Raw genomic sequence first — 24,144 nt, forward strand, 5'->3', positions numbered from 1 at the left:
CCACTAGGTTGCAGGTTCACATGCCATACTACCATATTTTGATATATATTCTTAACCATAGGGGTAGATATGATACATGGTATGACCACTTCCTTTAGTACATATGACAAGATTAACTAGCGTCAGCTTGTATTAGTGCATATAGACATTACTGCTTGGGGGGAACTAGCTTGGAGAGCGGGGCCACAGCTAGATATACCAAGAAGGCCGAGGATGATTTCCCACCTATCATTCTGGCCGAGGGGGAGGAGTTGTAAACATTCACAGAGGAGGAGCTCTTAGGACAACCTTTGACTCTGACCCAACCCTCAACCTCACTATCCATCGAGGGTTGACTAGCTCGACTCGAGGAGTCCTTTGCATAGCTTCGGCAATCAGTCTTTGATGGATTTAGCGCCATTCGAGGGGAGATGACTATCGATTTCTCTGCTCTTCGGGAGGAGATAACCACTGGCTTTCAGCAGATCCTATGGACTATGCGAGCACCTGAGCAGCCTCCACCACCTCTAGCTGATGATGATCAGCTCTGACCTTATTTATTATATAGTGCATGTTTTGGATGCTGTGACTGTTTGGACATGTACTATTTGCCACTCTTTACCTTTGTTGCTTGTTCAAACCAGGAATGTGTTTCATAGAATAGGCTTGTTGTTTTCAAAACATTTTCTAGCCAATTTGCAACTTCTAGGAAAAATTTCTTACATTTTCTTAAAATTATCATTTTCTTAGAATTTCAAAATTGATTTTAACTTTAGACTAGATTAAATCCATAGAAATGTTCCTATAGATCTAGGACTTGAGCATCTCACAAACACATTAGGTTTACATTGCTTGTGAATTCATAAACTTAGAACGATGTGAAATGCATATGCCCATTGCCTTGGACTTAAGATGTTGATATTTGTGCATCAACACAAGTCTGAGCGAGAAATATCAAATTACAGTGATCAGATTAAGTAATCCATCTTAGTTAAATACTAACTGAACACATATACTTAACTTAACTAACTAAGTGAATACTGTTATCCTCTGATAGTTAGTTAGTAACTACTGGTTAGATATGTAAGGATAATTTCTAGATGATTATATATTTTTTTTCAAATAATATAGTGCAGGGGGAGGATATTTGCTTGCTTAAAGTTATTTTAAAAACCTTTCTATGTTAAGAATTTCTTGTATTTTGAAAATATTTCTAAATTCTTATTTAGAATATTTTGAAACTGCTTATAAAAGTCTTATGAAAATATATTTTTAAATATTTTTGAACAATAACTTAGAAAGGTCTCTAAAGTTAGTATATTTAAAATTTACTTAAGAAATATTTTGAAAACTCCTTAAAACTTTAACTTTGATGTTGTTTTTTTGCAAGAGTTAGTTTCAAAACATGTTATAAATTTTCAAAATTTCCTTAAATAAAAAGCCAAAATATATGTTTTGAAATCTAACTTGAAAGGTATTTTGAAAAATAAAATACAAATGTTCTAAACACTGTTTTAAACATATTTTGAAAGATGTTTTTGATAACACTTTAATAATTGTTTTAACATATTTAATGTCCTGGACCTTAAAATTACTTTTGCAAAAGCTAACTTTCGAAATCTAGTATACTCATTCAAAATTTTCCTTGCAAAAATTTTGAAGCTCTTTTAAAATATATGTTTTGAGGAATTAAATGTTTTTTCAAGTCCTTTATAAACTACTTTAAACACTTTCACATATGTTTTTAAAAAGCTTGATACAATCTTTCGTCAAAGTTAATAATTGTTGGACCAGCTAGGGTCGACAAGAGGGGGTTGAGCTTATCTGTCAAAAAGTAAAACAAACACCTTTCTCATCCCTTCAACTCAGATTAGTAGCAACAATATAATTAAAATAAACAACAAAAAAAATAAAGGAAGAGGTGCATGGTTCACTTGGTTACAATCTAGATGGTTGTTAATCCAAGGACAATGAAAGCTCTAAAAAAAATCACCTTTGGTGAAGGAGGAGAAGCCTCTTATACTCGTTAATTGCTCAGACTATTGCTAGGAAAATAATACAAGAGTTGATATCTATTTCTTAGGCCTAGGGGTCTTTTTATAGCCCCTAGAAAATCTTATCCGTGACTTGAAGGAGCCTTCTATAGGGTTGGAAGACACCTCTAGCGAGACACCCTTTATCCTTTGGCAATGACAATGTCAGCCTGGTTGAAGGCACCTTCCATAGGGCTGGAAGGCACCTTCGTACTGTTCATCAAAGGCGCCTTCCACAGTGAAGGTGCGGGGGTGCCTTCTCGCTAGCTGCGTCTTCCACTCGACTTCTTGTGTTCCTAAGCTTCTGCACACTTAGACACAAGGGTCAAACACAACAGGACCTAACTTAACCTGGTTGATTACATCAAAACTACCACGGGGTTTCAACAATCTCTCCCTTTTTGATGTGCATCAACCCAGGTTCAAGTTAGGGTAAAAATAATGTAATAAAATTATTGTAAAGAAATTGCAATAATAACATTTTAGGGACATTAAGTATATGTTGCAAAATTTAAAAGTTTGCAAAATTCAATAAAATTTTAAAATCTCCCCCTAAAATCTCCAACTTGTATACCTATTCCTCCTTCTATGATCACATCAATAACATAAGAAGTTAGAATCTTTCGAAGTTAATTTTGAGGGGTACTTAATAGTAAACAGAATGGTTAAAAATTTTCATAAAGTCATATTTTGTATTTTAAAAAATTAATGATAAAATATTTTGAAAAAAATCTAACTTTATTAACATAGTAAATCTTTTTAACAGTTAGTTAATTAAATATTTATTTCGATAATTGGCTTATAGGCTATGGCGAGACATTAGGTCTTCTTGGATATTGGAGCAATAATCACTTTCTTAGACAAAGTCTTTTAAAGAAATTAATATTCAATTGAACTCTTTTATAATTAAAATAATTTTATTCTAAGTATTATCTTGGAACCCAATATAAGTTCCTACCTACTGGATTAATAAGAAATTTTAGAGGTACATAATTTTTAGCAATATTCCTAATTTATCTCTGGTGATGTCTGATATACCAGTTCAAATTATTATATCTCCTAATATTTTGAGTTTTAAAGCATGCACGGTTTTTCATGTATTCTATTTTTGTTTTCAGTTTATCATTTTCTATTTTTAAATTATCAAACAAATCTAATGGGCATACTTTTGCTAATTGTCTTTTCAAATCATTATTTTCTTTTTTTAGTTTTACTAAATCCTTAGAAAGAACTTTAATGAACTGAAAAGATTGTTTGGGTGAAAGAACGCTTACCTCACTTACCTTAAGTTTTGATGCTCCTCCTTCATCGCAGCTTTCATCTGATGCTCCTCCCCCTTTGTCAATTTTCATCTTTGAGCTAGTTTCATCATCCTTTTGATGGTCCACTATTAGGGCTAGTTCAGTATAGGCTTCGATTTCGGAGTCGGAGGACGATGATTCATCCCATGTGGCTTTTAGATTATGTTTGGGCCAAGCTGGCTTCTTATTCTTTTCCTTGTCTTTGTTCTTCAGTTTTGGACAGCCATCCTTGATGTGCCCTTCTTCGTTGTAGTTGTAGCATCAGACCGTCCTTTTATTTCGATAATGCTTTCTCGCCTGCGATTTACATTTATTAGATTTAATAAACTTATTAAACTTCCTAACCAACAGTGTTGCTTCATTTTCGTCGATGGATATTTTAAAGTCAGGATCTTCCTTCTTGGCTTTCAGGGCAAGATTGTTGTTCGACTTTTTGATTTCTTTAGAATCTGCACATCGAGTTTCATGAAGTTCAAAAGTGGAAAACAAATTCTCTAGTGTACTTACCTCGAAATCCTTAGAGATGTAATATGCATCTACTAAGAATGACCATTTTTGAATTCTCGGGAAGGTATTAAGCACATGCCGGATTGCATCTAGATTCATTACCGATTCTTCGAAATTGTTGAGCTAAGTGATAAGTTCTTTGATTTGTGCTTGGAGTTGCGCTACCTTTTCTCCATTGTTCATGTGCAGGTTTGTTAGCTGGGTTTGGAGGATGTCCCGTCTTGCTAACTTCTCTTCGAAGTGCCTTTGTGGAGTTCTAGGAACTTCTCCCAGAGCTCTTTGGCGGAGTCATAGCTGTCGATTTGATTGACTTCCTGAGGCGGAAGGGCGCTGAGCAGATGGAATTCTGCTTTACCATTCGCTATGAAATCATCTTACTCCTTCTTCGTCCACTGGTATTCTTCTTTGTCTTTTGGAACTCCAAAACTATATTTCATAATTAACAGAATCTCAAAATTTGTTTAAAGAATTCCTCCATCCAGTATTTTCATTGCGTGAAGTCTCCCTCGAATTTTGGTGGGTGGATGCTTGCACCAGCCGTTGTCTCGTTGCTTCAATCGACGATTAGTCCTTTTAAGACGGTTTGGCTCTGATACCACTTATTGGACCAGTTAGGGCCGGCAAGAGGGGGCTGAGCTTATCTGTCAAAAAGTAAAACAAACACCTTTCTGGTCCATTCAACTCAAATTAGCAGCAATAGTATAATTAAAATAAATAATAAAAAAAATGAAGGAAGAGGTGCAAGATTTACTTGGTTACAACCTAGATGATTGTTAATCCAAGGACAATGAAAGCTCTAAAAAAATCTCCTTTGGTGAAGGCGGAGAAGCCTCTTACACTCGTTAATTGCTCAGACTATTGTTAGGAAAAGAATACAAGAGTTGATATCCATTTCCTAAGCCCAGGGGTCTTTTTATAACCCTTGAAAAATCTTATCCATGGCTTGAAGGTTCCTTCCATAGGACTGGAAGGCGCCTCCAACGAGGTGCCAAAGGATAAAGCTTTATCCTTTGGTAATGACAATATCAGCTTGGTCGAAGGTGCCTTCCATAGGGCTGGAAGGCGCCTTCATACTCTTCATCGAAGGCGCCTTCCAGCCATGGAAGGCACCTTCCACAGTGAAGGTGTGGGGGCACCTTCAATTCACTTTGAAGGCACCTCTAGCAGCAATTCTAGCCTCCTTTCGCCCTTCTGCTGCTTCGATCACCTGGGTAATCGCGCCCATCCAAAATAGGGCTCACTCGAACCCATTTTTCAGCTTTCTCCTAGAGAAGGCTTCCGCTCCAGCTTCTCGTCCCTCGGAACGTCGTGCACGTCCTTCTCGTTCATCGGTGTACTCTTCCGCAGCACCTCGTCCCTTGGATGCACCGACCCCATCGGCTCCCTTCTCGTGCCATCCTTCTCGCTAGCTGTGTCTTCCACTCGATTTCTTATGTTTCTAAGCTCCTGCACACTTAGACATAAGGGTCAAATAGAATAGAACCTAACTCAACATGGTTGATTACATCAACACTACCACAAGGTTCCAATAATAATTTCTCTAAACTCCCTCTTGCAATAATACTGAAAGTAGTTTTGTGCTGCAAAAACTCTTTTTTGATTTCTTTACTTCATAATTTTTTAGCATCTGTTGACTTAATTTTTTAATGAATGTCAAAGGGAGAGGATTAGGGTTTAAATTAGAAAACAAATAAAATTCAGAATAACTTAACTTTAAAAATGGTCAAGAGAACAAAACTAATCGTCTCATTTTTGTTGTTTCTCTTAAAATCATTTTTTTGTCATATATTTATCCTAACTTAACCCTAGTTGTCATTACATCAAAAAGGGAGAAATTGTTGGTGTAGATTGTACTAACGGTCTAATTCAGATTTTGATGAATGATAAGAGAGTTAAGTTAGGTGTTTTGTGATCTAATTGCTTACTGAGTGTGTAGGAATTGACAAGTTCGAAGGACCGAACACCAGGCTGAAATCCAGCTAGGTTTGCGGGACTGGATAGCTGGTACGAAGTCCAGATAGGTCAACGGGTTGACCAAATATCTGGCAGGAAGTCCAGTTGGGTTTGCGAGACCGGACAATTAATAGAAGTCCAGTTGGATTTGTGGATCAGACAACTGACATAAAGACCTGGTGGATCAAAAAGCTAGTCAACTGACTGTAAGATGGTAAGTAAAGGTAAATCACTAGAGGAGAGTGATTTTGTAAGGGTGCGCCCCAATTGGGGGATAATAGGCGTCGGTCTAGGTTAGGTCCATTTTGGATCTCTAATCAGAGACCTTGACTAGTTCCTGGTCTTGAAAGGACAGGAGCTAATTACTACTTATTTTCACTATGCTAACTTTGTTTTGCAGGTTAGATGTTTTAGTTTTGGACTAACACAACTTGCAAGGAAAAAGGAGCAAAAAGCCTTCGGTTGAACAGTACTCGAAGGCGCTTTCAAGCATTGGAAGACACCTTCGTACTATTCATGGAAGGCACCTTCAATGGCTTGAAGGCTCCTTTCAAAGGATAAAAGTTGACAAATTCAGCGATAAGCTTCAGCAGACTTCGGGATCAGATTTGACCCATAGGAGGCGCCTTCAATGTCTATAGAAGGCGCCTTCCATGACCTATATAAGGTAGTCTCAACCAAGCTTCTTTCAACAACTGATATTCCAGCTACTACGCGCCAATTCAAGGTTTCGACTGCTCTGACTTCTTGCTACGACTATGCTGCAAAGCTACTGCGCTCAACGACTGCTTTGAGGACTTCCGATTGAGGCTGGCAGACCTATATTGACACAAGAGCGCTCTCACATCGATCCCTACGTGTTGGTAACAAAGTTATTCTATACTTAATTCCTGAAAGAGGGAAGTGTAGCGTGTTACACTTCACCTAAATTCTTTGTTCTCGATTATCTCTTCTGGAGGTACCAAAAGATGTATTTTAGTGGATTATCCATCGATAGGTCTGCGAGACCTGGGTCTTGGAGTAGGAGTCGCTGAAGGTTCCAAACTAAGTAAAACCGATCATATTTTATTGTGTTCGCTTTCTTACTTAGTTTTTCGCTGTGTACTCATCTTTTAACATAAAAAATAATAAGTTTTCAAAACGATATGATTCACCTCCCTCTCACGCGGGACTTGATCCAACAGATACAATTCATTGTCTTACTATGAGGAACTTTCTGTCATCTTTGGTGGAGACCAAGCATCTGAGAAAGATGCTCAAGTTCCTACTAATATTGTGGAAGAATTAGACAAAGTTCCAGATGAAAATGATGATGAAAGGATGGGTGTTAATGGATATTCTGCTTTATATACCCAAAATTTTATGTTTGGATCAAATGAAAGGAGTTTTAAGCCAAAAAGGAGAAAGGGCGAGGCACTAAAGATTTCTCTAGAGTTATTAGAGAGATTCTTGGGGAAGAACTTAACAAGGCAAGTAATTGATTGAGTAAAGCATTGGAATATGATTAAGGCACTGAAAAAAGAATGAAGATGAATGAGATTTTAACAAAGTTACATGTGCTAGATTTTGAGGGATGTTCTAAGACAATCGTCTTATGATTTTTACTAAATATAGATTCACTATTTGAGTGCATATTATATGTTTGATTGTCTAAACTTATTGAATGTCCTCAATATAATTCATTGCATGAGAAAAATTGTAATTGGATCACAACTAGTGATTATCTTTACATGTGCAATTATGAACATATTAGACTTTCTCTAGTCGTCGAATTGATGGATTCTAACATCATCAATTCTGTAAGACTAGCACGAGTTATACTCCTTGGTTCACCAAGCAGTTATTTTCTCACTGGCTGGAGACACTGGGATGTCAAAAGTTAAACATGAATGCTAGTTTTGGTAACTAGCTCATTGGAGTGACTCGCTGTAAGACTTCATATTATTATCTACATATATAGATATATCTATGAAACTCTTACTACAGGTCGAGTACAAGTTTCCTTCGACTTGAGGTATACAAGTTATCTTGGTCATTGAGACTTATGTTTTGACATCTTAAGCAAGCACCTCATTGATATGTAGACCTGGGATGATTGGGTAAAATTTGAAATACTCGAAGATGTTTGGATATTCCACAGAGGATTCATCGCTCCTTGTGAGGAGACATATACCCCTTGACCACTTGTTAGGATTATTACTTAAAGTCTTTGGCCAAAGCATCATATGTTAAGAGTACGAGACTCTTGTACACATGTACGAGTAATTTGAATCTGTAGAACGAGGAAATATTACTTAGGCTAGGTGTGACTAGTCAGTCTAATGGGGGCAGACACATAGACCATGTCCTGAACTAAATGAGTATAAGATGAGTGAAAGGAACAAGACACGACTCACTGTAGTTGTTGAAGGGTTTAGAATTAGTTCTAAGATCAATTATGATTTTCTGGATAATTGGGGATCATGATGTACTACTAAGTGTCACTCATGAACATTCTATAATTAAGTAGTTAATTATAGACGACTAAGATAAATTGGGAACCTATTGGGTCACATGAATTAATGAGTCTCTAAAAGACGTAAAATAAGTTAAAGAATAGGATTCTTAGATCTAGAGATAAATGTTTGGTTGAACCGTACATAAGACAAATATGGAAATATTTGTCATAATGGAAGCGCGGATGGGCTACATCTGTAAAATACTGGAAAAATGACGAATATTAATAAGGGAATTTTCCAGAATTTTTGGATATTTTTCGGGAATTTTTCGGAGCTCGTATGGACGAGTTAGCGGGGACCGGAACGGGGCCCAGAAAAGTCTATTTGGGCTATCCGATTTAAGGGAGGAATTGTTCCTTTAATAAATTCTTTTATTAAATATTTCTTATTTCTTTTTTTCTCTCTTATATCGCCGAATTCCTTAAGCCCGACCCGCACCTCATCTCTTCCCCGACGCCGCCGACTACTCCAAGCCCTAACCGCTGCCCTCTCCGCCGCCGAAGCCTTCACCCCTCGGTGCCCTAGCCACCCGACGCCGAGCCACTGCCGTCGGCGACGCACAGAGCAGGGCCGGTCAGCTTCCTCCTTTCTCCCAAGTCCGATTTCTCTGTGCCCTTCTTCCTCTCTGCCGCGTCTTGGCACAGCGCCGATCGCCTCTCCCTCCGCCCGGAGCAGCGCTGCCGCCGGCCTTCCTCAGCCCTAGAGCTTTCCCTCCGATCGTCGAGCAGAGCTTCTGCCCTAGCCGAGCGCCTTCGATTACTGCCGCCGGCACCTCTTTCATTCCGAGCAGTGCAGATTTGATCTAGGGCTCGAGTTCGGTGGCACATCTCTCCCCTTTTGTCAATTCAGTCACGTACGTTTACTGTGATAGTGCTGAATTGGGATTACCGGTGGCCGGATTTGGAGGTAGATTTTCCTTGTATATTTGGATTTAGTAGTAGGGTGTTATCCTTGCTAAATCTGCCAACCAAACTGAGTTGTGCAGGGATATCGTCACTTCCGGCCAGATTCGAGGAAAAACTGTAGCTTGTTGCTGGAATCAATACTGTCCCACTGTTTCTTGGTGAGTTTTGGATAGAAGTAAGAGCATTGTTATTAGAATAAATATAGATTACATGGTTAGGTATCAAGTTCATGTATTAATCTGACACAATTTGATTGTAGATAATTGGAGATACCTAATCCATTGTAGTTGTGGAAAGGGTTAGGGTTAGTGAGTTAACTCTAATTGAATAATGAAATTATGATTTGGTTTAGTTAATGAAGGCATGATAGAATTAACTAAATTAAATATGGACACAGGACTTTGACGCGAGACGAGTATCTCGGAGTCAGGATTTGGACCATTTTATCGGAGGCGGGTACTTTTGACTTATTGTCTTTGATATGCTTAGTAATTAAATTAACAAGATGCATTAATTGTGTTTCTTACTTGTTTCGGTTAATCACTGCCCAATACATGTTACCCGTTTGATTGATTGTTTGATTGCATCTCGTATTGGTCTTGTACCTGATCTATCATGCTCATGGGTAGTGATATAACCACGTTTCACATGTTCAGGACCTAGGTTTGATACCTTATTGATCAGTATATCTTGATATGATTCATTCGCTTTTGTGCACATTATGATATGTCCAGAGGTTGGATTAGTATATTACCATGTTTAGTGACATGCACCATTTGCATGATCGCATGCTGTGCGATAGATTGCTCCATTATTGTCGAGCACATTGCCAGTTTCATCACTGTTCGGTGCTCCGTTGTGACGCTCATGGGTAGCGAGATATAGCGTGGTAGCACGTCAGTTTGACTCTTCCGGTGCTCCGTTGATCCGCTCAGGGGTAGTGTGACGCAGCGTGTAGCACGTTAGAGATTCCTCCCCGTCATAGCGTACCGGGAGTTGAGAGCATTGCGCTCCCCCATTTATGATTTGGGGTAGGAGTACGTATGTACTCCGACAGCATCCCGTCCACTCGATCACTCATCAGGAGTAGTGTTGCTGAGTGCACGGTTGTCACAGCCCTACCCACTCGGTCCCACTTATGTTGTGAGTTGGCTGACTGGCGTCAGGGGTGACCATGACATTGGCATCATATGCATGATGCATTTATTGTTTGTGTTTGTGTTTGTTGCACTTATATGCTGCACATTGCTTGGATACCTTGATTGACATGCATACAGGTCTTCTATACCTTTCGGACTGTTTGTCCTTTTACCGGGTCCTGGTTAGTACAGATTCTCTCCTGTCTTCTTCGGTTTGTAGTTACCTTTATCTTTATCAGGAGACTGTACGCATGATTAGTGCTAGGTGTTATTTCTTTACTTTGCATATCAACTGTACCTGCTGAGTGTTGGACTCACCCCGCCTCCATTGTTGTTATTTTCAGGTTGATGCTGTCAGGAGGGAGTTCCAGTCGCTGGTCCCCACAGCACGTAGTGCTAGTCCTCTGCTGGGTTGAGTTGTTATTTTATTTTAGTTTTTTTTCTCTATCAGACTTTGTTTTAGTCTTGTTTTTGGATTTTACATATGGATATTGTATGGAATTCTTTCGTTTGATGGATTTGTGATATGATTTGGATTTTATTCTACTATATGCCTGCCTGGACGGCAGAAGAGGTGGGTTCGTCGGTTTTGAGCTTTACGAGTGTAGTGGAGTAGGGTGGATTTCGAGTCAGAGTTTTATTGTTTTGTTTACTATTTTATTAACTGCGTGGTTGTGGCAGCCAGAGGCTGAATACTTATATAAACTGCGTGGTGATTGATTTTATTTACTGTTTTTATTCCAGCCGCCTGTGGCTGAGGTATTTATGTATGTAGAAAGTTTCAGATTGTCCGTCGTACAGGGGAGATGCTGCCGAAATTTCTTCGGACAGGGACTCCTCTGGGGCGTGACAACATCTCTTATGGTAAAGTTGAACCATATTTGGTTTAATCATGAATTATTCATAAACCAACTTAGTTTAGTTGTGAACCAAACCAAGGGATTAATGAACTAATTTTTAGTTAAGAGATAATGAGTTGGATTTGAGCTTTTAATCCAACTCATTAAAGAGGATTATATATAGATATAATTGGGAGAGAATTAGATACAAGTTTTATTATTTGTTTGATTGGATTTTGAAAACACAATCCTCCTCTCCCTCTCCTCTCTCTCCCGCTGCTAATAAGAGGGTGCTCCCTCTTGTTGTCGTGACCGCCACAAGGGAGAAAAACTCTCCCTTTTGTGCTTCTCTTCTTCTTCCTCTTGATCCCTCTTCTTCGCTTGCGGCTAGTAACTTCCGAAGGAGAAGCTTATACTCAATGAATTGTCTTGAGGAGCTCGGCGTGGATACAAATAGAGGCGAGGTTTGACAACGTCGCTACGGTTGATGCTCTTCTCGATACAGATGATGCAAGTGTTGGATTATGACGCACGTGAGGGGGGGGTGAATCACGTGGTTTTCAAAATACTTCTTTTTTTATTTTTAAAACTCAAGTATGCAGCGGAAAGTAAGAAAGCAAAAACCAAGACACAAGAAAACACAGACGGTTTTTACTTAGTTCGGAGACTTCGACGACTCTTATTCCAAGGCCCAAGTCCCGCGAACTTATTGATGGGCAATTTACTAAAAATCTCTTCTGGTACCCCCGGAAGAGAGAGTCGAGTACCAAAGAATTAGGTCAAGTGCAACAAACTGCACTTTCCCTTTTATAAAGATTAAGTACAGAAAACAAATGTTACCAACACTCTTTAGGTATTGAAATGAGGTACTTCATGTTGATGTTTATCTGCCAGGCATGATCGAAACTCCTCGGAGCAGTCGTCGGGCTCAGCAGCTTCACAGTAGAGTTGTAGCAAGAACCGGGAGCAGACGGAGGCTCAAATGTGCGCGCAGTTGCTCGTTTGTAGTTGTTGTTCCAATGCCTCCTCGAAACTGCCTTATATAAGGCTTGGAAGGCGCCTCCAATGAGACAAATTCAATCCCAAAGTGATCGGTGCTTATCCAAGACTTCGGCCAAATTTCATCCAGTGGAAGACGCCTTTCATGGCCATGGAAGGCACATTCTATGAACAGTACCGAGGCGCCTTCCATAGCCATGGAAGGCGCCTTCGGGTACCGTTCACCTAAAGGCAACTTTGCTTCTTTACTTGCTTTCTTGCCCTGCAATAAATGTGTTAGTCCAAAATAACCTACAAAATGCGTGTTAGCACAATATATATAAAAAATAGAGTAATTAGTTCTTGTCCTCTCAGGACCAGGAACTAGTCAAGGTCTCAGTTTAGGAATCCCAAATGGACCTAAACTAAACCGACGCCTACTGTCCCTCAACTGGGACGCGCCCTCACAGTCACTCTCCTCTAGTGACTTACCTTTGCTTACCTTTTACCAGACATCCGGTCAGCCCGTCGAACAGTCTTGACTTCGTGCCAGCTATTTGGTCAGCCCGTTGACCTAGCTGGACTTTGTGCCAGCTATCCGGTCGGCTCGTCGACCTAGCTGAACTTCCCTGCAACACTGAGTTAGCACAATAGATAAAATGGTAAGGTAAAATAGTGTTAACAGAATTTAAGATTCGCTAGTCTGGTCGACCGCGTGCGGTCAACAGAAAACTAGTCGGTCACATTTAACCTAGGGTTATCTCTCCCTTGGGTTACCTAGCTTCACTCAGTAGGACTTCCATTGCCTTACTTTACTCACTAGGATTTCCTCCACCAAGCTTCACTCACCAGGACTTCCACCACCTAGCTTCATTCACTAGGGCCTAACTTCACTCATCAGGACTTCCACTACCTAGTTTTACTCACTAGGGTCTGACTTCACTCACTAGGACTTCCACCACCTAGCTTCACTCACTAGGGTCCGACTTTATTCACCAAGACTTCCACTACCTAGCATCACTTACTAGAGTCTGGCTTCACTCACCAGGACTTCCATCCACTACCTAACTTCAGTCACTAGGGCTTGTTTGGATTAACCTTTGGTCAAACTGATTAGATTTGGGTGCATTGTCAAACATCAAAACCCTAGAGGTTAATTGCACCAACAGTAAGATATATCTAATGTAAATTTACTTAAAGTAAAATTTTAATTATGTGATTATGTTTGACATGTTGTATCTTTGTATGTGTGTGGTGTGCGTGATGTAATAATTAGAAATTATTATTATTTTATTTCCCACTACACATGTTTACGAAACATGTTCTAGCACGCATCTGCATCGAACATTTACCAACAACATGATCTTAACATGTTGAAGTGACATAAAGTGGTAAGAAAAATTGATTATGATCGTAAGATTATAGATATTTTCTGCACCATACTAGATGATGAAAAAGAAATTTAGGTGAAAGTATTATTGAGTGGAGAGATTCTAGGGATAAATCTTATAAGTTTTGTGGTCATTTCTTTATATAGGTTAAATTTATAATTTCCTGGACAAATTAAACTTAGAGGTTAAACTTTGTTTTTTATGCAATAGTAGCTTAAGTTCTACACTAAATTCTTTAAAGTTGCTACAACTGAGTATTGCTTGATTGTCTCTTGCAATTTTCCTTGCATTTTAATTTAAGAAAGTTCGGCTGAATGTTTATTATATGGTATATTTTTTGGGCCTATGATATGGATATAATAAGATCTGAAATGCCATTAAATGGCCGCATCTTGAGAAAAATTTGGTTTAACACACTTAGTTTGATCCGAACAAATACTGTCAATTTTGTTCGATTTAGTAAAATTTAATTTGATTTAGTTTAATTTTATTTTATTTTATTCTATTTAATTTAATTTAATTTAATTTTATCTGATTTAATTTAATTAATAGAAAAAATAAAAATTATTTAAATTTAGTTATAAGGATATTTTTATTATTTTATAATAATATAAATTTCTTATAAAAATAAGAAACACCAAATAATCAATAGTTATATACATAATATATAATTCTTCGATTGAATATAGTAATATAATATTAATTTAATTACGTTACATTATAAATTTTATGACAGGACGTTTCCAAATTTAGAAAGAATTATAATGTGAATTTGTTCGGTGGATTCGAACAAATGTAATATAATGTTGTTCAGAATGAGAAAATTCGAAAAATATAATGTTTTTCTTTTTCTTACAAAAAAAAGATGTGGATTTGTTGCTTCTCGGCTCTATTCGATTCCGGCGCTGTTCGAATCCAAGGAGTTGCTTGGTCTGCGGCATGGAATCTGAATTCTGAACCCTAAAAAAAGGCAAAAAGCAGAGGCCACACATCAACGAAAGGTACGCGAGAGAAACGGAGCAGCAGCAGCGAGAAAAGGGCGTGGTTTGGGGTGCTCTTTAATCGGATTTCTCTCCCCTTCGCGCCATCTAGGATCCGGTGTATCATCTTCTTCTTCGATTTCTTTTTCCTTGATCCGGTTTGCTGCATTTCCTTTCGTGGCTTGCGATTCAGTGAGCCTTCCCTGCTGCCTCTATTTGATGTTTCGTATCTCTCTCCTTTGATGTCGCAAGTAGGTTAACGTATTGTTGTCGTCTATTTGGGACTTCATCTCTCCTGTGTGTTTGTAAGATTCCTTGTGTTTTATTCTCGTTGGCGGTATCATCTGATTCAAAGGTGATGTTTTCATTGCCAGTCTTATAGATCCGATCGTTGTTGTAATATACTTATGGAATGTGGCAATTGGCATGTTAAACCGAGAATCTCTGCGATCGTGCATTTCTCTTTTTTGATTCCTTCGAAGTGATTATTGTTCCTCAATGGCTTTGAATAAGCCTTTCCTTTGTCCGCGTTCCTGTGGGCTCAGCCAGATGAAGGTTGGTAAGGAGGGAAGGCGATCTGAAGGGAGGTTTTTTGTTGCCATGGACATTGGTTCTGCGGTTGGTCCTTGCAATGAATTGAGCTTGATCAGCAGTTTGGAACACCATGATGGTGTTCCTCGAAGAAAGGATGGTAAAATTCTGAAGTGGCATGCTTCGGCACCCTTCTGCCAAGTTCGCAGTTCTGAAGCCTTCCTATCAGAGGATTTGAGGTTGAAGTTGGTGAATCGGGATGGATCATCGAAACACGTAAATCAGAAGTTGATTGTCGCCGTCGATGTTGATGAAGGTATTCTTAATTAGCACAAAAGACATGGGAATTTCAGTTTTGCCTTTGTGTATTAGTATATGTGTTAAGATTTCTGTAGCAGTTATCTTGCATGAGGGCTCCCTGATTTGAGAAGCCTAATGCATCAGCACTAATAATCCAGTGTCATTTGGATATCTGGTGAACACACCGACAATATTCATCCTGGTTCTATGGCAAGATCGACATACTAGGTCCCATCCAGACTTGTTGGGGAGGAATTGGATTTTTACAACTTCCACTGGCTGCTTAACTGAGTTTTTCAGTTTTGAAATAAGTCAGATGTGCATTTAGATATAAATTACAACATTACCAGCTGAACATGGAAGGAGAAAATTCAGTCTTAAATTGTTGCTTCTGCATGTGTAACTAATTGGAAATAACTACTAGAAAATCAACATGATCATGCATTGAATAGAAAGATCTTCCTTTTTATTTGCGTTTAAGTCTTGTTTCAGTACACTTAACAAATGAGACATTTTATCTCCATTTCTTCTCTTGGTATATTAGGTTGGCCCTTTGGGCTTAGTTTTGGGTGGAATTCATTCTTTAGTTTTTTTCAAATATCAAAAATAGTTGTTTTCTGTAGCTCTTTTCAATCAATTTTCTAATATCTAGTGTACCATTACAATGTTTGTAAAAGCTTACACTATTGTACTTTTACTGTATCCTTGAATTTTCTATCTGTACAAGAAAACTGTTAGAGCATATCATGAACTAAAGTCTCTATTGACAATTAGATGTATGAGTACCTAAACCACACTTCATAACTTAGTTTGCAAAATAGCTGAGTTAAGAACTTGCTTTGGGATCTATAGTGTACAGGATTGTTAGAGAGTTCTGATCTGTTAGCTTCACTTTACTTTTCTTATGCATGTACCTTGGCTAATATTACTAGCACATTCTTTATCTAAAATAAAATGGTTACTTGTTATCATTGAATGTTTTGTGTTATCACTGTTATATGCACCATGTTGCTTTTGATTGTATGCAAGCTTGCTCTATTGATGTTGGTATCGCCAATTGCATAGTTCTAAGCTGAATCTACTCTCCTGTCTTTATGATTTTCAGTTCTGGGAAGCTTTCTTTCAGCTTTGAACAAATTTATTGCGGACCGCTACTCCTCAAATCATTCTGTTGCAGAGTACTTTGTGTACGAATTTTTTAAGGTACCATATGAGCTAGATGAATTGAAGTTGATTTAATTTAAGCTTAAGTTTTTACATGTGAAAGAATCCAGAAAAATTGCAATGCCTTTATAATTCATTTCTTGTCGACAGATCTGGAAATGTTCTCGAGCTGAAGGTAATCGATCCATGTTCTTTTTTTTTCTTCTCTATTTTGTTGACTTGGAGATGTTTATTCTTTATTTTGAGATGCATCATAGTTTCCCCTTCTTTTTTCGTTGAAGCCGATATCCGTGTTCATGAATTCTTTAAAACTTCCTACTTCAAATCTGGCATTTTCCCCATTCCCGGTGCTCGGCATACTCTTCGTAATCTTTCTACTTTTTGCAACCTATCTGTGGTAACGTGAGTATTCTTTAATTTTTTTTTTCTTGTTTAGTTCTTTATAACTGAATTGTGTGACCATCTGTATCATATGTGAATTGATTCACTGCGACAACTACGATAATAAGTTTTTTTTTAATAGTTCTCGTCAGAATGCTATTAAGGATCACACACTCGAATGGATTGAAGAGCATTATCCAGGCTTGTTTCAGGAAATTCACTTTGGCAACCATTTTGCTCTAGACGGAGTATCAAGGCCAAAGTCTGAGATTTGCAGGTTTGCTGGAGTATCTGTTCTTATTCTTATTGTTTTCTCTTAATATTCAATGGAATTAAGGGGAGTTTGGTTTTCTCTTAGTATCTGTCAAGAATATGTTGTCGATATAACCCCGAATAAACTTGAAGCATAATGTGCTACTGAGTGTTGCTCCTACTCTCATCTCCTTCACTCAGATCATGAAATTCTTGTCTTTCTTTAATTTGTATGACTCTTTGTAACATATCTTATGTTTCTTACTCTTCCATTATTACTGAATTGATCCATAGACTTAACTCTCTGCAGATCTCTGGGAGCACATGTCCTGATCGACGACAATCCAAAATATGCCCTTGAATGCGCAGAGATTGGCATCAGGGTGCTACTCTTTGATTACGACAACTCGTATCCTTGGTGCAAGTCGTGTTCGTCGACTTCACATCCATTGGTGACGAAGGTCCACAACTGGCAAGAGGTAGAGTTGCAGCTACTCTCATGGGTGCCCAGGTAGACAACATAACCTCCAAACTTCGACCCTCAGTAGCAACTATACCACCATTCCTCAGGATATGAAGCTCATTTTTTTTCTACATTTAGTTATATTTTGGAAAATTATAGTGAAGTCTCTGCATTGTACGCAATACGAGATACATGGAAGAATTGGAAACTTTGTGAATACTTGGATAGAACGACCAACAAGATCAATAACAATTTGATGAATTTTTTAGATTTTTTTTTTTATAATTTTCATTGTGTTCCTCCTTAACCTTAAATTCTTTATAGTTTATTAACAAAATGCACAGATAATAGTTCCATTACGAGTCAAATTAGTACAGGCGATTGATTTAGAGAGCTCGTGAAGTAGAGCCATGGAGGAGATTGGTGATGGCAATGGAGATGCTGCAGATCTTGAAGAAGTAGCTGTTCCTCTCCGTCAACGGCGACCGCAGGCCGGGCTTGTCGGCGAACGCGCTCTCGCAGGTGTCGGAGTTAGTCATGGCGCCGGAGACGAGGTCGTTGACGTCGTCGTAGTCCCTGCGGCGGAGGGCGGCGGCGGACTTCCGGAGGCCGTCCACGGCCTCGCGATACTCCTCGACGCAATCGCTGAGGCACCCAGCGGCGTAGGCGCCGCCGCCGCCAGTGGCGGCGGCTGCGGCGTGGCGCTTGGAGAGGGCCTTGGCGAGGGAGACGGTGGCCCTGGCATGGTCGAGGCCGACGTCTAGGGAGATGGACGCGAGGCCGCGGAGGTCGGCGCGACGGCTGCCGGGGCGGGAGGCGAGCGAGGCGACGCAGACGTCGTAATACAGCGTACGGTTGCATGTGGAAGCGATGAGGCCACCGGTGGCTACGGCGGGAGGAGTAGGAGGAGCTGCGCCGTCGGAGACGGCGACCACGCCGACTGATGACGCGGCGAAGAATGCGAACAGGACGAGCAGAGGAGAACAAGCCATGGCGATGGGAATCTGACGCCTAACTCTCTCTCTCTTTGAACTGTGACGGGTAATTTTCAAAACACCCCAACTACAATACTTTTTTAAAAAACATTCCCTCACATTTACTCTTCGAAGGGAACAAATACATAGTTTAACGCTAAGATAAAAAATATTAAAAATTTTAGGACGTATTTCTATAATGTCCCAATTAAATCTAACAGGTCGAAAGTTGGCATCTTCTGGCAGCTCCTTCCCGCCGTAGGAAAAGCACAAAAAGGGGTGGCGGTCTTTTCACTTCGCTCACGTGAAGAGATGAATTATTTGCTCCGTCTAACAGCCTGTTTACTAGAGGAGATCGAAAGCTGAAGAAGATGGATCACGAGAAAAACACGAAATTTTCATCTGATCGCTCAACAAATGAAAGACACCGTGCAATAATTGGATCGATTGGATTGGAAGTAGCTTTCAGAATCTCAGGCACCTTCCATGTCGCAGCAATTATTCGCACGCTTATAGAAGTAAACTATCAAGAATCTCTATCCAAAAAACACAGTGCTGAATAATGCAAGGCATGCTTCTCTGCTTTAAGGATCTCCCTCGTGCTCCATATCTAACAAGGTCCCCGATCACAATGTGAAGTAGAGTAGTAGTTTGAATGCATGATCTAAACTGGTTTTGAGATGAGATCAGATAATGCAATAAGTTTCCATAGTAGTAAAAAAAATGGAAATAAAGCTTGTTTTAGTTGGGATAATTATGATAGTTTCGTTGGATAAAAGTTAATCTAGATGCTGAGGAAGAGGGGTAGATTTGAGTCTTTATCTAGCTGCATTAGTTTTTGTGAGGTTAACATTTTTATAATGGTCATTGAGTCACCATCTACTTTGAAAAGGAGATTATCCAATGGCATTTGCTATATCAAGCTTTAGTTATAATGGAGTTAGATCCATTCATTCTTAGTTTATTGTCGCACGAGAAGGAGGATCTAGAGAGAGCAACTAGTGGAAAATGACAATTGGTAGACGATGATAGTAGTTCAAATCGAACACAATGCTTCAAATGATGTACAACCGTCGACCGATCCACAACTTTGGTGTGCCTAACCAAATCACCACGAAAATGGTTGGACCGAGAAGCAAGCCGACTATTGTGACTGTTCACGGATTTGGATTCAGTAGCTCAGGTTCGCTGAGGGCCTACAAGTTGTAATGTCTCGCACAGTCTCTATCACCATTAGCCACTCACGACCAAGCTTTTGATGCTTCGCAGCCAGCCAACCAAAGGCCACATCGTAGTGCTCAAAACCTTTAACTCTTCTTCCAACTTTTATCGCACCATCGTAGTGCACATCCTCTCTCTCTCCCTCTCTGTCTCTCCCGTGAACGATCTCATCATTCTCCACTTCGCATCAGCTCCAATTAATTTATCGGCTACTACGATCGATCGCCATTGCTTCCCTGGCATATCAGCCACAATTCTCGAGTGGAAGACTGCGTGGTCGGCGATGGCACCAGTTGGGCGGTGGCTCGTGCCTTCCTTTTCTTCTCTTCCTTCTCGCTATTTATAGACCCGCCGATCGATCGTAGTGGAGCAGGATTTACCGGTTTTTAGCCTTTTTTTTTTGGGGTAAAAACACGTGTAGCAATGTTGTCGAAGGGAGCAGCTCTTCTCTTCGTGGTGTGCTCTGTGATTCCCTTGGTGGTTGCCGCGGCGGTGTCGCCGGCGGCGGCCTGTAGGTCGTCTTTCTATCCGAAGCTTTGCGTGGCCATGCTCTCTCCGCTGCGGTCCAGGACGTCGAGCCAGTACGAGTACGGGAAGTACTCGGTGCGGCAGGCGCTGCGGCAGGTGCGGCGCACCTCCGCGCTGCTCGACGGTTATCTCGCCGGCAGGCTGGGCGGCGCCAGGGCGCACCGCGGGGTCGGCGGCGGCGGGGCGTTGGGGGATTGCCGCGAGCTGGCAGGGCTGAGCGCGGAGTACCTGGCGGAGGCGCAGGCGGAGCTGGGACGTAGGGCGGCGCGGCCGGACGCGGCCGCCGCCGGGCGGGTGCTAGCGCTCATGAGCGCCGTGGTGACCAACCAACAGACGTGCTACGACGGGCTGCTGGCGTCCCGGGACGGCAGCTTTCCCGAGCTGCAGGGCTCCCTGGCGAACGGGACGCAGCTCTACGGCGTCTCCCTCGGGCTCGTCAACACCGCGCTAGGTCGGAGCTCCGCCGCCGGAAACGCAGGTGATCATCTCCTACTCGCCTTTGAAATTTTGAATGCCGCGCGTACTCTGTTTTGGGACCCAACTTTCTAAAAAAAAGCCAACTTGACGCCATGAATCGCCTCATCTCGTACAGTTTACTGAGAGAATTTTCAACTTTCCTCTTTGAGTCCAGGGCCGTCGTCTTCCGGTGGTCAAACTTCACCGCCACCGGTCGCATCACCGTCGACCTCCGGGCGGAGCCTCGTCGAAGAGCTCAGCCAGATGGTGCCGGTAAAGCTATCGCAGTCAGGGCTGAGGGTAGCCCAAGACGGGACTGGCGACTTCACTTCGATCTCCGACGCCGTCGCCTTCGCCCCCAACGACACTGCCGCCGCCACCGCGGGGTACTTCGTCGTCTACATAAGCGAAGGCATTTACCACGAGAACGTGGTCGTCCCTATGAACAAGAGGAATCTAATCTTGATCGGGGCGGGCATAAATCGAACAGTGATCACGTCGAATCACAGCGTCGGCGATGGGTGGACGACCTTCAACTCCGCTACATTCGGTGAGAATCCAATAAAATCCATGATCGAGTTGAAATTTGAAGGATTGATCGAAGTGTTACTTTGCAGCGGTTAACGGGGAGAGGTTCATCGCCGTCGGCATCACCTTCGAGAACACGGCGGGGGCGGCGAAGTACCAGGCGGTGGCGGTACGGAACAGCGCCGACCTCACGATCTTCTACCGCTGCAGCTTCCTCGGTTACCAGGACACTCTCTACGTGCACACCCTCCGCCAGTTCTACCGCGACTGCGACGTCTACGGCACCGTCGACTTCATCTTCGGCAACGCCGCCGCCGTCTTCCAGAACTGCAACCTCTACGCGCGCGTCCCTCTCCCGGGTCAATCGAACGTCGTCACGGCGCAGGGCCGCACCATGCCGGAGCAGGCCACCGGGATATCCATCCACAACTGCACGGTGAGCGCCGTTCCCGAACTCGGCCGCGCCGCCAAGACCTTCCTAGGCCGCCCGTGGAAGGCCTACTCGCGCACGGTCTTCATGCAGTCGTTCATCGACAGCGCGGTGGACCCGGCGGGCTGGCTCGAGTGGAACGGCGCCTTGGCGCCCAGCACCATCTACTACGGCGAGTTCCAGAACTACGGCACCGGCGCCGACACAGCCGGCCGGGTGAAGTGGCCTGGCTTCAGCCTCATGAACTCCGACGACGCCTTCAACTTTACTCTCTTTAACTTCACCGCCACCGACGCATGGCTGTCGTCTACAAGAATTCCTTACAACAGTGGCCTCTTGTAGAGCGATCAATTCCTGTAATCGATGAAGAAATTAGGAATCTTGGAATCGCCATTTGACCGCCCAATGTGGCTGTGATTAAATGTCTATAAATCTCTGGACAAATCGAGCTCTGTTCTTAATTTATCTTTGCTCTTGTTTTTACTTTGTTTAGTTGTTCATTAGATGGACGAGGCTCAATAGCTGGCTGACCGCCACAGCCGCGTGCTAGTAGACGTGCATCGACGAGTTCCCCGCCGGCGACCGCCGGGGATAGGCCGGCAAGCAATGCGATGGCCATCGTGAGAAAGGTCTTGTCTTTTTCACCTACGCTGCATGGTTCCGGCCTCCGTTCCGGGAGGAGAACTCCGGCAAACTTTGACGGAATATAACGGAAGCGGAGATTTGAAAAGCTACTTCGGGTGCACTATCTAATTGGCAGGCAAATAGGATGAAAATATAATTATAAATTAATCTAACATTCATGAATAATTTTAGTATTCAGTTCAATACACATTAAATTAATTAAATAAATAAGATGGATAACTTATTAAACTAAATAAATAAGACAATTCAATTTGTTAATATTTATAAATAATATTCATGAATAATATTTATAAATAATATTAATAAACAATATTCATGAATCATGTTTATTGATAAAACTCATATCAATATACTCAATGAATAAATAAAAAATCTTAAAATAAACAAACAAATTTAAGTTATTAAACTCATTAACTTTCAAACAATCAAATAAGTTTAAATTAAAACTTTGATAACATTTAAATGAATCAAGTTTAGATTAAACTTGAATTTAGAGGTCGATAATATTTAAATGAACCAAACTCAAACTCATAAAAAATAAACTTAACTAAGCTTAAATAATCATTTTAAAAACTTGGTTCATTTTAGACTCGACTTGATTTTACTCAATTACTTTTTAAACAAGTTTAAACATCCTAAAACTTAGTTCAACTTAACTTGTTTACAGCTCTAAATAGTGAGTGATACCACAACCCCCTTCCAACAGGCAGATTTGATGACCCAAAACCCGATAATCCATTTGTTGGTTGCTACTCGGAAAACCTATAGGTTCCACTGTACAAAAATTTTGTACAAAGGTCTAAACCTTTTCCTAGCTACCATGTGTTCTTTTAAATTAAATTTTGGATCGCCTGCGGAACTTAACACGTTTGATCCAAAACTTAATCTATTTGTTCTTTTAGGTTTTGACTTGGATCTCCTGCGGAACTTAACACGTTCGACCCAAGTCTCCTTAAGTTATTAATTCCATTAAATATTAATTTCCATAATTGGTTCCCAGTACTGACGTGGCGAGGCACATGACCTTCTTGGATATGGGAGCAACCACCACCGACTAGACAAAACCTTTTATAGAAAGCTAATATTTAATTTCCTAAAATAACTTTAGGTTAACCAAAGAGAACAATCAAATCACAAGGAAAAGAAAATACAAAAGAACACAACATCGAAAAACATATTCGAAATTCTAGAACGTAAGCCTCTTGTATTTGGTATTATTTCCATAAATAACTAGCATGATGCGGAAAGAAAAATTACTAGTTATACCTTATAGAAAAAAAAACCTCTTGATCTTCTACCGTATTCCTCTTCTAACCTCGAACGTTGTGTGGGCAACGATCTTCCGAGATGAGAAATCACCAACCACCTTCTTCTCCTCCAAGCAAGGTTCGGCCACAAAGGAAAAACTTCACCAAGGAGGAAAACCAAAATACTAACCAAGCTCCAAGAGATGCTAGCTTTCTCTCCTTCTTCTTCTTCTTCTCCGAGTAGTATCCGGCCACCACAAGAGCTCCAATGGAAGAGAAGGGTTCGGCCACCACAAGAGGAAGAGAGGGAGAGGATGGCCGGCCACCCCAAGGAACAAAAGAGGGAGAGGAATAATAGATGTTGTATCTCATGAAGGCACCCTCACCCCTTCTTTTATATTCCTTGGCCTAGGCAAATTAGGAAATTTAATTACAATAAAATTTCCTCAATTTCCTTGACATGATTTTATTGAGAAAAATAAAATAAAATTTCCCAAATTAAAACCAATGGCCGGCCACAT

The 24,144-nt window shown here is 40.8% G+C and overlaps 2 protein-coding genes across 4 annotated transcripts; both read left to right on the forward strand.

The window, feature by feature from the left end:
- The first annotated feature begins 14,362 nt into the window (after positions 1 to 14,362).
- On the forward strand, positions 14,363 to 18,986 carry LOC122051770. 3 transcript variants are annotated; one of them, XM_042613045.1, is made up of 9 exons: positions 14,376 to 14,524; positions 15,049 to 15,350; positions 16,440 to 16,537; positions 16,649 to 16,673; positions 16,780 to 16,900; positions 17,022 to 17,156; positions 17,442 to 17,642; positions 17,972 to 18,635; positions 18,790 to 18,986. In XM_042613045.1, the coding sequence occupies exons 2-8, from the start codon at positions 15,053 to 15,055 to the stop codon at positions 17,982 to 17,984; spliced, it is 891 nt and encodes a 296-aa protein (XP_042468979.1). In that variant the 5' UTR covers positions 14,376 to 14,524; positions 15,049 to 15,052; the 3' UTR covers positions 17,985 to 18,635; positions 18,790 to 18,986. The 3 variants fall into 3 exon arrangements, with proteins under 3 accessions (XP_042468976.1, XP_042468978.1, XP_042468979.1); XM_042613042.1 differs by having other exon boundaries at positions 14,363 to 15,350; XM_042613044.1 differs by having other exon boundaries at positions 14,363 to 15,350; positions 18,815 to 18,986.
- A 1,012-nt stretch (positions 18,987 to 19,998) lies between these two features.
- On the forward strand, positions 19,999 to 22,214 carry LOC122051771 (pectinesterase-like). The gene is made up of 3 exons (XM_042613046.1): positions 19,999 to 20,795; positions 20,949 to 21,323; positions 21,391 to 22,214. The coding sequence occupies exons 1-3, from the start codon at positions 20,213 to 20,215 to the stop codon at positions 22,071 to 22,073; spliced, it is 1,641 nt and encodes a 546-aa protein (XP_042468980.1). The 5' UTR covers positions 19,999 to 20,212; the 3' UTR covers positions 22,074 to 22,214.
- The last annotated feature ends 1,930 nt before the right edge of the window (positions 22,215 to 24,144 follow it).

This window comes from Zingiber officinale, chromosome 3A (genome assembly GCF_018446385.1).
Source record: "Zingiber officinale cultivar Zhangliang chromosome 3A, Zo_v1.1, whole genome shotgun sequence".
NCBI lineage: Eukaryota > Viridiplantae > Streptophyta > Magnoliopsida > Zingiberales > Zingiberaceae > Zingiber > Zingiber officinale.

Bases quoted from the DNA above. Each gene is read 5' to 3' on its own strand.
- LOC122051770 (XM_042613042.1), top strand. From the start codon at position 15,002: ATGGCTTTGAATAAGCCTTTCCTTTGTCCGCGTTCCTGTGGGCTCAGC. The intron at 16,901-17,021 runs GTGAGTATTCTT...TTTTTTTAATAG, and splicing joins TGCAACCTATCTGTGGTAAC to TTCTCGTCAGAATGCTATTA. The intron at 17,157-17,441 runs GTTTGCTGGAGT...AACTCTCTGCAG, and splicing joins CCAAAGTCTGAGATTTGCAG to ATCTCTGGGAGCACATGTCC.
- LOC122051771 (XM_042613046.1), top strand. From the start codon at position 20,213: ATGTTGTCGAAGGGAGCAGCTCTTCTCTTCGTGGTGTGCTCTGTGATT. The intron at 20,796-20,948 runs GTGATCATCTCC...CTTTGAGTCCAG, and splicing joins CTCCGCCGCCGGAAACGCAG to GGCCGTCGTCTTCCGGTGGT. The intron at 21,324-21,390 runs GTGAGAATCCAA...GTTACTTTGCAG, and splicing joins CTTCAACTCCGCTACATTCG to CGGTTAACGGGGAGAGGTTC.